General features: G+C 38.7%; 3 protein-coding genes across 3 annotated transcripts; 2 read left to right on the top strand and 1 right to left on the bottom strand.

Annotated features, from left to right (window-relative positions):
• The first annotated feature begins 3,268 nt into the window (after positions 1-3,268).
• On the top strand, positions 3,269-4,165 carry LOC112171339 (fasciclin-like arabinogalactan protein 21). Its single transcript, XM_024308538.1, has one exon. The coding sequence runs from the start codon at positions 3,269-3,271 to the stop codon at positions 4,163-4,165; it is 897 nt and encodes a 298-aa protein (XP_024164306.1).
• Positions 4,166-5,834: 1,669 nt separating this feature from the next.
• LOC112172631 (DEAD-box ATP-dependent RNA helicase 47B) lies at positions 5,835-8,641 on the top strand. The gene is made up of 3 exons (XM_024310034.2): positions 5,835-6,031; positions 6,439-8,168; positions 8,441-8,641. The coding sequence occupies exons 2-3, from the start codon at positions 6,523-6,525 to the stop codon at positions 8,445-8,447; spliced, it is 1,653 nt and encodes a 550-aa protein (XP_024165802.1). The 5' UTR covers positions 5,835-6,031; positions 6,439-6,522; the 3' UTR covers positions 8,448-8,641.
• Positions 8,642-10,244: 1,603 nt separating this feature from the next.
• LOC112169186 lies at positions 10,245-11,412 on the bottom strand. Its single transcript, XM_024306169.2, has 3 exons — positions 11,173-11,412; positions 10,654-10,931; positions 10,245-10,448 (listed from the first exon to the last, which is right to left on the bottom strand). The coding sequence occupies exons 1-3, from the start codon at positions 11,273-11,275 to the stop codon at positions 10,434-10,436; spliced, it is 396 nt and encodes a 131-aa protein (XP_024161937.1). The 5' UTR covers positions 11,276-11,412; the 3' UTR covers positions 10,245-10,433.
• Between the last annotated feature and the right edge of the window lie 311 nt (positions 11,413-11,723).

Genomic DNA, 11,723 nt, shown 5'->3' with positions numbered 1-11,723 from the left:
GCACAGCAGAAATGGTTACTCAAACTCATGGGATATGACTACTCCATTCTATACAAGGTTGGTAAGAGTAATGTAGCTCCGGATGCACTGTCTAGAGAAGGTACACTAGCTACTCTGGGGGTGTCCACACCAGTTCATACCTATGTAGAAGAAATTCAGAAAGCTTGCAGTGCATATCCCACAACATCCGAGAATATTATACAATCATTGCAGTCTGACCCTAATAGTTGCAAACACTATTCCATGTCAAACTCTCAACTCCTCTACAAAGGTAGAGTTTTTGTCCCTAATTTTGATAGTTGGAGACAAAAGGTGATGGCTGAATTCCATGATGGCATTAGTAGGAGTCATGCAGGCAGCTCAAGAACATATGAAAGGTTAAAAAGAAACTTTGCTTGGCCAGGAATGCAAAAGGATATGAATAGATTTGTTGCAGCTTGTGAGGTTTGTCAAAGAAATTAGTATGAGACTCTCCTACCTCCAGGATTATTGCAGTCTTTAGCTATACCAGATAAAGCTTGGAGTGTCATTTCTATAGATTTTATAGAGGGGCTACCCAAGTCAGATGGCAACTCAGTCATTTGGGTGGTCATTGATAAACTCACAAAGTTTGCTAATTTCATTCCATTAAAGCACCCTTACACATCTGCCACACTAGCTCAAGTGTTTGTCCAGGAAGTCTTTAGACTATGGTATGCCGAAATCCATCATTTCTGACAGAGATCCCATTTTCTTAAGTTTATTTTGGGATGCCGTCTTCAATCTGCAGGGTACCAAGCTTAGCAAATCTGCAGCCTATCATCCCCTGACTGATAGGCAAACCGAAAATCTGAACATGAGCTTGGAGCAATATATGCACTGTGTTGCAGGTGACAAACCACACATTTGGGTTCAGGCACTTCCATGGGCAGAGTGGTGGTACAACACGGCACACCACTCATCTCTCAAAATGACACCCTTCAAGGCTTTATATGGCTATGATCCTCCTATCATAACACTTTACAATTCTGGTTCCACTTCAGTGGCTGAGGTGGATGCTCAATTGAAAGAAAGAGATGAAATGTTGGAAACCATCAAGAGAAACCTCCTACAGGCTCAAAATAGAATGAAAGGCTACTATGATAAGAAACATACAGAGAGAGAATTCCAGGTGGGAGATTGGGTTTATCTCAAACTGCAGAGACAATCTGTTAATGGTAGTGCTTTTCATAAACTGGCTGCCAAGTTCTATGGCCCGTTTCAAATCACTACAAGAATAGGGACCGTGGCCTACAAGTTACAGTTATCGGACTCAGCTAAGATGCATAATGTCTTCCACGTATCTTTGCTTAAGAAGAAAGTGGGCAGTTCATTACTTGTTGAGCCCCATCTCCTCAATGTGAAAGATACCTCAACTTCTAGGTGGACTCTTGAGAAGGTTCTACAAACCAGAATGGTGAAAAGAAAAGGAGAAGAAGCTACACAGTGGCTCATTCACTGGTTTGGCACTTCACCTGAAGAGGCCACTTGGGAATTTGCTCATGAGATTCTACAAAGGTATCCTAATTTCCAATTTTGAGAGCTCAAAACTTGAGGACAAGTTTTTATTGGAGAGGGCTGCAATGTTATGAGTCACTGGGAAACGTATCCTATTGAAACCAGGAATCTAGTGAAACTCACCGTTTAGATTAGTTAGCTGGGGGAGCAGCTATCTTTTAAGTCGTCCGCATGACGTGCACGTGGACAGGGTTCATTAGCGAGTAATTAATCTGCATTCATGTAACTAATTTTGTGTTAGGGTTTTGTTAAGCTATGACTTGGATGATCGACAGAGTTAATCATCCAGACATCTACTAGTTGTATAAAGAGTCATTGTTAGGGTTTGAGCAGTAATGAATGAAATTGCCATTTTCTTTCCTTCCCATTTTATTTCCTTTTCTCTCTTATCTAATCATTTGATTTGGGGTAAGACCCTATCACATCTCTTCGATTTGAGACACATGAGATTAAAAAGTGTATTTTTTCGCCAAAAACTCTAATACATCTCTATCTATTTTAATATAGCTCAGAGAAAATATCTCCAGATGACTGGACAGAATGATGGCTAAAATGAAAAGAATAGTGGCAAGTGCCAAGAAAATATAAATATAGAAATAAAGTCAAAAGGAAAAATACAAAAGGGTTATATAGCAACAGTACGTTAAGATTGCGATGTGCATGATATTGATATATATATATATATATATATATATATAGATATTTATGGACGGTTGGAATGTAGGAATGAATGATTATAAGTATATTTATATGCATGAGGTTAGCATTTGAAACCATTTACCACAAAATTAGTAGTCAAAAAAAAAAAAATTGGGACAAGAATACATAGCAGAATAAATTATTTTAACAGAAATATCACAAAGTCTACGAGATTAAGACCCTATTTTATAAAAAGGAAAAAATGGTATACTTGCGTACAGAATCATCTGCTGGAAAATATGTAGATAATAGGGTCTAGAAGCAAACCAAAACCAAATTCTCTAGAAGCATCTTGTTGTCAACATCATTCTTATAATTAGTTTATCTTTATGCAATTGAGGTCCTTATTCATTTCTCTCATGTATGCATTGACTTTCATCATCCAAAATCTATCAAATTTAGGGTAAGAGCAATCAAGCAAGGTGAAGCCATTTGTCACTCTATCATCTTAGAATAGAAGAAATTAAAAGGGAGAAAAAAATAAATTTCAACATCCTCACTTCAGCAAATTAAGCCTAAAAATCCAAAATGTCAATGGAGTATAGCACCTTCAAATTCGATTGATGAGAAATCTAGTGATAGGGAAATTTCAATTTTTTTTTCTCGCTTTATGGTACAAAGTTGTTGGAAAGAACAATAGCTAGAAGAGAAATTTGAAACGGATAAATAATAAACATAACACGTAAAGATGACTACTCATGTATTACATTCAGGGGCGAAACCTGAATTTGAAGTTTGGGAGGGGTTCGAGAAATAAAATTAAATTACTGGTCACACCCTCATCTTTTTCGGATTCGACAGTTCAGTCCCTCGTATCTTAATTTTGACAAGTAACTCCTCAAACATTCAAATTTCACACAATTTGGTCCAAAATGACCATTTTACCCCTCACTTCCTTTTTTTTTTTAATTTCTTCTCTCTTTTTTCTTTTGTTATTTTTTCTGCTCCCCTCTCACACTCTCTCTCTCGGCTCAGAAAGACGTCTTCTTCTTCTTCCTACTGCACTCGCTGACACCCCATACTCTACTCCACCATGGCCGTCATCCTCGCCGCCATCGTAATCTCTATGACCCTCCGCTCCGACCCCACTACCCAAACCCCTAAATCTGCCACACCCATCAGCCACGTCATCTCTCTCAGCGCCTCAAGAACTCTCCGGGCCTCTGGCTTCACCGTCATGGCGGCACTCCTCCAAATCTCGCCGGAGCTCTTCCGCTCCTCGCCGAACTCCACCATCTTCGCAATCGCCAACTCCCACATCTCCAACGCCTCTCTCCCTCCTCACCTCCTCAGAGACCTCCTTAAATACCACACCTCTCCAGTTAGGGTTTCGATCGAAGACCTGATGGAGAAGCCTCAAGGTTCTTGCTTGCTGACTCTGTACCAGAAAAAGAGCCTCGCGATCACGAGAATTGATCGGAAGAATCGGATGGTCCAGATCAACTGGGTTTGGGTCTCGCACCCGAATCTGTTTGTGGAAGGATCCGTTTCGATTCACGGCGTTCTTGGCCCCTTCGCGGTTGTGGATCCCAATTATGACGTCATTCACGCGCCTATGTGCGACTCCAATTTGAGTGTTGTTTCTGGTTCTGGTGGATTGAAGAAGAAGAAGAGCAATGTGGAATGTGGTCGAATTGTTCGGTTGCTGAGCTCAAAGGGGTTTGTGCCGTTTGCAATTGGGTTGCATTCTGTTCTTGATGGGATTCTTGAAGATGAGAGAAATGTAAGCTCTGTGACGATTTTTGTGCCACCAAGATTGGAGCTTGGAGCTCATCATCATCCTCGGGCTTTGCTTGAGAAGATTGTGAGGTTTCACATTGTGCCTCAGAGGCTTACACACAGGGAGCTTTCGGCCTTGCCTGCGAGGACTCTGCTCAGGACTATGGTTCATGATGATCAGCCTCTTTCTGAGCCGAGAGAGAGAGTGTGAGAGGGGAGCAGAAAAAATAACAAAAGAAAAAAGAGAGAAGAAATTAAAAAAAAAAAAGGAAGTGAGGGGTAAAATGGTCATTTTGGACCAAATTGTGTGAAATTTGAATGTTTGAGGAGTTACTTGTCAAAATTAAGATACGAGGGACTGAACTGTCGAATCCGAAAAAGAGGAGGGTGTGACCAGTAATTTGCCCAATAAAATTTATGAATATAAAATTTTATGGGTGAAATTAATATTTTTTATTTGAAAAACTAATTAATTATAGAGATCTAATTTTCAGCTCAACGATTTTGAATTTTTTTATAAATGAACCCAATATCAATAAGAATAAAGAACAAAATTATCACAAATATGAAAATTTTAATGCCTTGATAATGATTGATGATTCCATAAAGAATTGAGTAATGAATTATGTTTGGTTTAATAGCAATCAAACTTCATTGCAAGATCAAATTCAACAAAGGAAGTAATTAATAGGTGACTTCTATTGCAGTTATAGACCTGTAAATGAATCGGATTGGAGTGGATCGGCCTAAATCCAAATCTTTTTATTAATAAAAAAATTCAACTCGAACCTGCTCCGTTAACTCGGCAGATCGTTGATAGCTCAATCCAAATCCGTATCCATCAAATTAATGAATACTCGATCCGCTAATCCGATCCGTTTATAATTTTAAATATTTTTAAATTTTAAATAGTAATATTAAATTTATATCATGATATCTCATAAAATATTAATAAAATATTAAAACAACATGAAGAGTATCACTGAAAGTAGAATTACATTTTCGAAATATTTCCTACACCCGATAAATTAAGAGAGACGTTAGGAGATGTGTATGAGATTAATTATGCTTCTGCAACCTTCTTAGCTTTTTGGTAAACTAAACAAAGCCTTTATCAATAATGCTTCTTGGGTGATAGACTGATGGACTCTGTTTACGAAGATCGTCCCTTAGGTTTTTGCAAAAAAATTGTATTAAGATATTCTCAATATTTTATATTATATATTTTTCAAAAAATAATAATGTATTAATAATAAAATAATATTTTATTATTATGAAAACGGATCGGATCGACCTAAATCCGTATTTGATCCGTTAAATAAACGAGTTAACGGATTCGGATTATTAACCGATCAAAATTTTCAATCCAAACTCGTCCAATAGCCACGGATCTGGAGAGGGTCCCGATCAAAATCTGGTCCATTTACAAGTCCAACGCGATCTAGAAGTTACAGCCCAGGACGGCTGCAGACACCAAGCACCGCCATTCGCTTCACCCACGAGCACATCTCTGTAGAGCCAGTCAAACACCAGATCACCATCACTTTTGCCATCAGAAGCTTGAGAGAGAAATTTAGGCAGAGGTTTCGACAGAGAGGCCCATCTTCACCACCACAGTTTGGACCATAGAAGGAGACAAAGCCATCCTTCTAGATAGAAAGTACACGGCCTCCGCCAGCGTAGAGAGGAGGCGGAGGAGAGAGCTCTCTTTCGAGAGGCAGAAACATGTTTAGCAAAAAAAAAATCGGCTAAGGTTATATTTGATGTCATTTATCTTGTTGTATCAATTTGTTTTCAAATAACTATTCCTTATATAATCATTTTTGACCAGAAGTGTAGCTATAAAATATAGAAAGCACAAACGAGGTAGGGCATTTCATGAGAAAAGGGAAAACGACGGGGACCAAATAGCAAAAGCATGGAGGATGGATATAACCAGAGGCGGCAAAAGCCCTCATAGGCTCATATTTAGCGTTTCCTCATCAGATAATAAACCAGTAATTGAACGTTGAAACCTCAAATCTCTTCCTCTCATATTCAAACTCGAAGCCGTGCTATCCCCAACTGTCACTCTCAGGTACACTCTCTCTCTCTCTCTCTCTTAGTGTGCCCTTTGCTGCTCTGCGCTTTAGTTTTGATTTCTTCTGTCAAGCTTAAACCTTTACTTACTAACACTGTTGGGTTTATGAGAGCAATTGGCAAACCTAGTGATACTTATATAAATTATAAAGGTAAGTGATTGATACCATTGAAAATTGTGTGGGAAATAAGAAAAGCAAAATGCTTGCTGCTCATATGTCTAATGGTGTTTGATAAAATGCCTCAACCAACTTTCTTGAATGGTATTGCAAAATAATTTCACTAAGTTGATGGGATTCTGCATTCTGAGTTATTGGGTTCTTGCATATGTACAAGTTACAGATACCCATTTGGTTTCGACCCTTATAATGTAATTCTTCTTTCTTCTTATATCTTAATGTGCAGCGTCAGTGCAAAGTTAGTTTCTAAGTTCCATTATATGGTTATGTAATTGGGTAATTACTGGTTGAAACTCTGAACCTACTAAAGATGCCAGCATTAATCTCGTCAAGGTTGCTAATTTTCGGAGAGTCTCTGTCCTTCCACAAGTTTTCAAATGTGTCTAGGAATGCGTGGTTCGGCAGAAGTGTATGTAGTCTGAGTCTTGGAAGCCTTGGCTTCAAAAGTGATATTGAATCAGTAGATAAAAAGGAAACCAATGAAGTTACGCGGTTGAGTTCTTTGAAAGGGGTTCCCAAAAGTAAGGCCAAGGTGGTTAGAAGCAATGTAATCAAGGCAGCTGGGGCACACAGCTCTCTTGAAATAGAGTCAACTCTCTTTAATGCGAAATCATTTTCTGAGCTTGGTCTCCCTCCTTTGTTGATAGAGAGGTTAGAGAGTCAAGGCTTCAGGACTCCAACCGATGTTCAGTCCACCGCAATTCCAACGATTCTCAAAGATCATGATGTTGTGATTCAGTCTTACACGGGTTCGGGAAAAACATTAGCTTATCTTCTTCCTATCCTCTCTGAAGTAGGCCCCCTAAAGGAGAAAACATCTGATGGTGATGGTGAATATGGGAAGAGAACAGACATAGAAGCAGTTATTGTGGCTCCTTCCAGGGAGCTGGGCATGCAGATTGTAAGGGAGTTCGAAAAGATATTAGGACCTGCAAACAAGAAAATGGTTCAGCAGCTTGTAGGGGGTGCAAATCGATCAAGACAAGAAGAAGCACTTAAGAAGAATAAGCCTGCCATTGTTGTTGGGACACCAGGCAGGATTGCAGAGATTAGTGCAGCTGGGAAGCTTCACACCCACGGCTGCCGTTTCTTGGTCTTAGATGAGGTTGATCAACTGCTTTCTTTTAATTTTCGGGAGGACATGCACCGGATATTGGAACATGTAGGGAGGAAGTCCAGTGCAGAGTCACATGGACCAAAAGGCTCACTTGCCAAGCGAGCTGAGCGTCAGACTATTTTGGTTTCAGCAACAGTACCATTTTCAGTGATAAGGGCAGCCAGTAGCTGGGGGCGCGATCCACTTCTGGTCCAAGCCAAAAATGTCATTCCCCTTGATTCCATCTCACCCTCTGGACCCACTACATTGTCAGGACATTCAACCAGTACAAACTCAAACTCAAATTTGCAGGGTCATTCTGCAATAGAAAGCCTACCTCCATCTCTTAAACACTACTACTGTGTAACAAAGTTACAACACAAGGTTGATGCATTGAGAAGATGTGTTCATGCTCTGGATGCCAAATCTGTCATAGCCTTCATGAACCACACTCGGCAGCTAAAAGATACCGTCTTCAAGCTGGAGGCCCGTGGAATGACGGCGTCAGAGCTACATGGGGATCTTGGTAAACTTGGTAGGGCAACAACTATGAAAAAATTCAAAAAGGGGGAGGTGAGAATTCTGGTGACAAATGAACTTTCAGCAAGGGGATTGGATGTGGCAGAATGTGATCTTGTTGTCAATCTGGACTTACCCACTGACACGATTCATTATGCACATCGAGCTGGTCGGACTGGTCGTCTTGGCAGGAAGGGCACTGTGGTAACAATGTGCGAAGAATCAGAAGTTTTCGTTGTGAGGAAACTGCAGAAGCAGCTTGGCATTCCCATTCCAGCTTGTGAGTTTACAGAAGGCAAGCTTGTCATCACCGAAGAAGAGAAGGCTCAACCAGCTGTGAGGTGATATTACTGAACCACTTAGGGCATCCCTTGTATACCAAAAAATGCATTGTTGCAACACTCGGGTTAGTTAATATGGTTTCGTGTTAGAAATAAAATGGAATCAAAAGCAATAACAACTAGAACTATTCTAACTTCATCATAAAAGTCGAATTTAGTGACGATTTACTTTCATGTAGAACTAGATGTTATAAATGAAAGCTATTGACATGGAGGGGGAGAAAGTTCCAATCGCTGATTGTTTGATATATCTTTTTTCTTTTACTTTGCAGGGCATGAGAGCTATCCTTGAGCTGGTGATTTTCAAATTGCATTCCAGACTTCACACGTTTTGTTTTGCTGTTTGTTTATTTGTCTATCTGTGGTTAGGAATTTAGGATGATGGATGGTTGTATTTTCAAGGATGAGTTACCCTATTAAACCTTAATCAGCAACAGTAGCATATTACAAGTAAAAATATTGATTTCTCGCAATTGGCTGATGCATTTCGCCAAGGCTAGGACTTCAGCTCATAATCACTATATGCAACATTTTGTTCCCATCCCTTGCACCGGATGTGTTTGATCTGTTGATGTTAATACATGCCCCTTCACAAAACCTAATTTTCTCGACCCTGCCTTGCTCACTGACATTTGGAGAGACGCCTACTTGCCCTTGACTTCCTTAATTTATGTTCTATAATTAGACAAGGTCCTCATGAAAAGATCGACTCCCTTTATTAGAACACAGTAATGTCCTAGTGCAATGCATCACACAAAGAAAAAAAATGATTTGACTATAAATGTATATTCATTAGGAGAAACATTTATTCTCGATTCTTATTTCGTAAATACCTTTTTTACTTAGGCTTAGTTTGAGATTGATGTACTGTGAGAGGAAGCACTTTTAAACTTGCTGTGAGAGGAAGCACTTCCGAACTTGCTGTGAGAAGAAGCAGCTGAGGTGTTTGGTAAACTGTTTTGAAAAGTGCTGTGAGAACGAAAAGCAATTTCTAAGTGTTTGGTAAGTTGCAAGGCAAAAGTGTTTTGGCTGTGTATAATTACCAAAATGGGCATACATAGTAAGATATGCTACTAAAATACATAATTTTGTTTTTTAATTATGTAACCATACCAAACGAAAAAATTTCTCATGTATTATTTTTCTACCCTTGGTTGGACCGAATAAATTAAACCCTTCAATATGCATATTATGTTTTACTATTACACAAAATAAATATAGAATATTTGGATTAATTTCCCGACCATAGTTCAACGGGAACCATTACACAAAATAAATTAAAGTCACTTGAAATTTGCAACTAAATGGAACTAGTAGATGCATTCAGTAGACTTTGTGCAATTGCATTTCTTAACACCTCCATTTCCTGTCTTCCCGGACCACTACTAGAATTATGCCCTCAGACATCGGCCAAAAACCGATGAGAAAAAGAATCCTGACCGATGGTTATTACAAAACCATATGGAACCATCAACTTCAATTCCTATAAACTTTCACTGTAAGATGGTTATTACAAAACCATGAATTAGAATGTACCTCCAATTTTCTATGCAGCATTGCAACTAAACCATTGAGACCTAAAAGAGCTCAATGGATTGTACTCTGAGGTATCAAAATTCATGATCTATGTAGTTACAGGATTCCCTCATGGTATCGTAAAACATAACTTTAAAAAGCAAATGGACTGGAAATACAGTTTTGCTTATTTATTGATATAGATGTTGAAACAAACTGTAAAGGAACAATGTTACACAGTTTGCTTAGGCTATCATATTCCATCTTTCATGATAGTTTTAAAATTGAAGACGCTAATCTAAATTTTGATTAAGTTTTACATGTAAAGTGGCTGCTGCATTTCATGATCTGGACAGATTAGTAGTTGACTCTGGCTTTTTCTTCATTTGCTTTGAAGGACGGCTGCATAGAACCATGCATCTTCAGGCACAAATCTGGTTATTTTAGCTCTGCAAAATACCAGCTTGTCCTACAACATTTTCTGTTGTGAAGATAAGGTATTAAGAATCATTGCATTGTAGACTACTTTGAGATGCTAGGAGAAGGAATGAAGAAGGATACATATTTGCTGCTCGACTGGGGAACTCCCTTTCGGACCATACCGCTACCAGATTCTGTAAAGTGTCTAAGAAATTGCGGGTATTATGACCTTTAGCAAGTGAATTTGAATCTTGTGCGCATTCAAGAACGGAAAATTGAAGGATCCATCGAATGCAACAAACAGGAAATACTTTCCAGACTAAAAACTTGTCAGTAAACATGGACCTGATAAAGTGGAAGCTGAGTATCAAAAAATTGGAAGAGCAGAAAACTGATCAATTGAAATCAAACAATAATAAAAACAATGTGTTCTTCCATAAGAATCTCTCACACACAGACACAACTTTGCAGAACCTATCATTTGCAAAGTTGTTTGTGTGTGTGTGTGTGTGTGTGTGAGAGAGAGAGAGAGAGAGAGCAATTCACTAACCTCGCTGATATTTGGCATTTGAAAAACCCGAAGAAATAATAGCCAAAGAACCCAGTAAGCTTCAATATCACCCACTTGTTCAGTTGCAAGCTGATGTAAAAGTTTCTCAGACATTCTTTCCACAGCATATGAATCTTTGATTGCTTGAATAAGATTCAACCAAAATATAGAACCCGGGTCTGATTCCAGAACATCTAAACCTAGTGAGTCCATAGTTGGCGATGACAAACACCAGATATGTCTAAGAATCCTTGGGATTATTTCACTTAAAAGCACATCTGTGTTTAAAGAGCATTAAAAACTTTCGTCACATAAAAGCATCCTACACGAGTAATCTATAAATCAGTTTAATGCTGAACTAGCAAGAGAACAGAACTGGTTCCTCTTTTGTTAAATGGAAACATGTACTATTGGAAGGAAGAATGATTTCAAAAGGAGAAAGCACATAAATAAGAATAAGTTCTTCTTGCATTAAAACTATATTTCTAGTTGCAGTGCCTAAAATTATGACAGTTTTACCTACAGATCCAAGTCGAGATATACGAGAAAATGTTTCCCCAACAAACAGTAAGGTCCCCTGCATGTCACTTTTACGGAAGGCTCCTTCATCTAACAACTCCATATTCCCTTCTTCTGCTAGGGAAAGAAGCTGAACGGTAACTTGCTTGAAAATCAAACTATAGTACTTTGTCAATAATAAACAATATGAAGATAGTAATAAAAATGTTTGATCTCAATTGAGTAGGTATATGACATTTCTACCTCCATTAATTTTTGAAGTCAGATTTCCAGAACATTTAAGTATGTCTATCATCTAGCATACACTTTGCAGAAGCATACACAAGTTCATGAATTCAATTATCAGCAGAAGAGATTAAAGGATGCTATGATGAAAGTGAAGTGGGGCTCTCAATTGTGCTTTGTAAGGTATAGATGCAACAATCTGTGCCACTCTAGATACAGTTGACGTACTTGAGATTTTCATTTGTATAATCTTCAGACTGGAAAGAGCCGCCAAATTCTCTAGCCATCTGGAGCACCCCATAATTTTCAAGCAAGCAAAGCACAGG

Source organism: Rosa chinensis, chromosome 6, assembly GCF_002994745.2.
Source record: "Rosa chinensis cultivar Old Blush chromosome 6, RchiOBHm-V2, whole genome shotgun sequence".
Taxonomy (NCBI): Eukaryota; Viridiplantae; Streptophyta; class Magnoliopsida; order Rosales; family Rosaceae; genus Rosa; species Rosa chinensis.
Note: the sequence above shows the minus strand (reverse complement) of the source record. Positions and strands in the feature narration are given on the sequence as shown.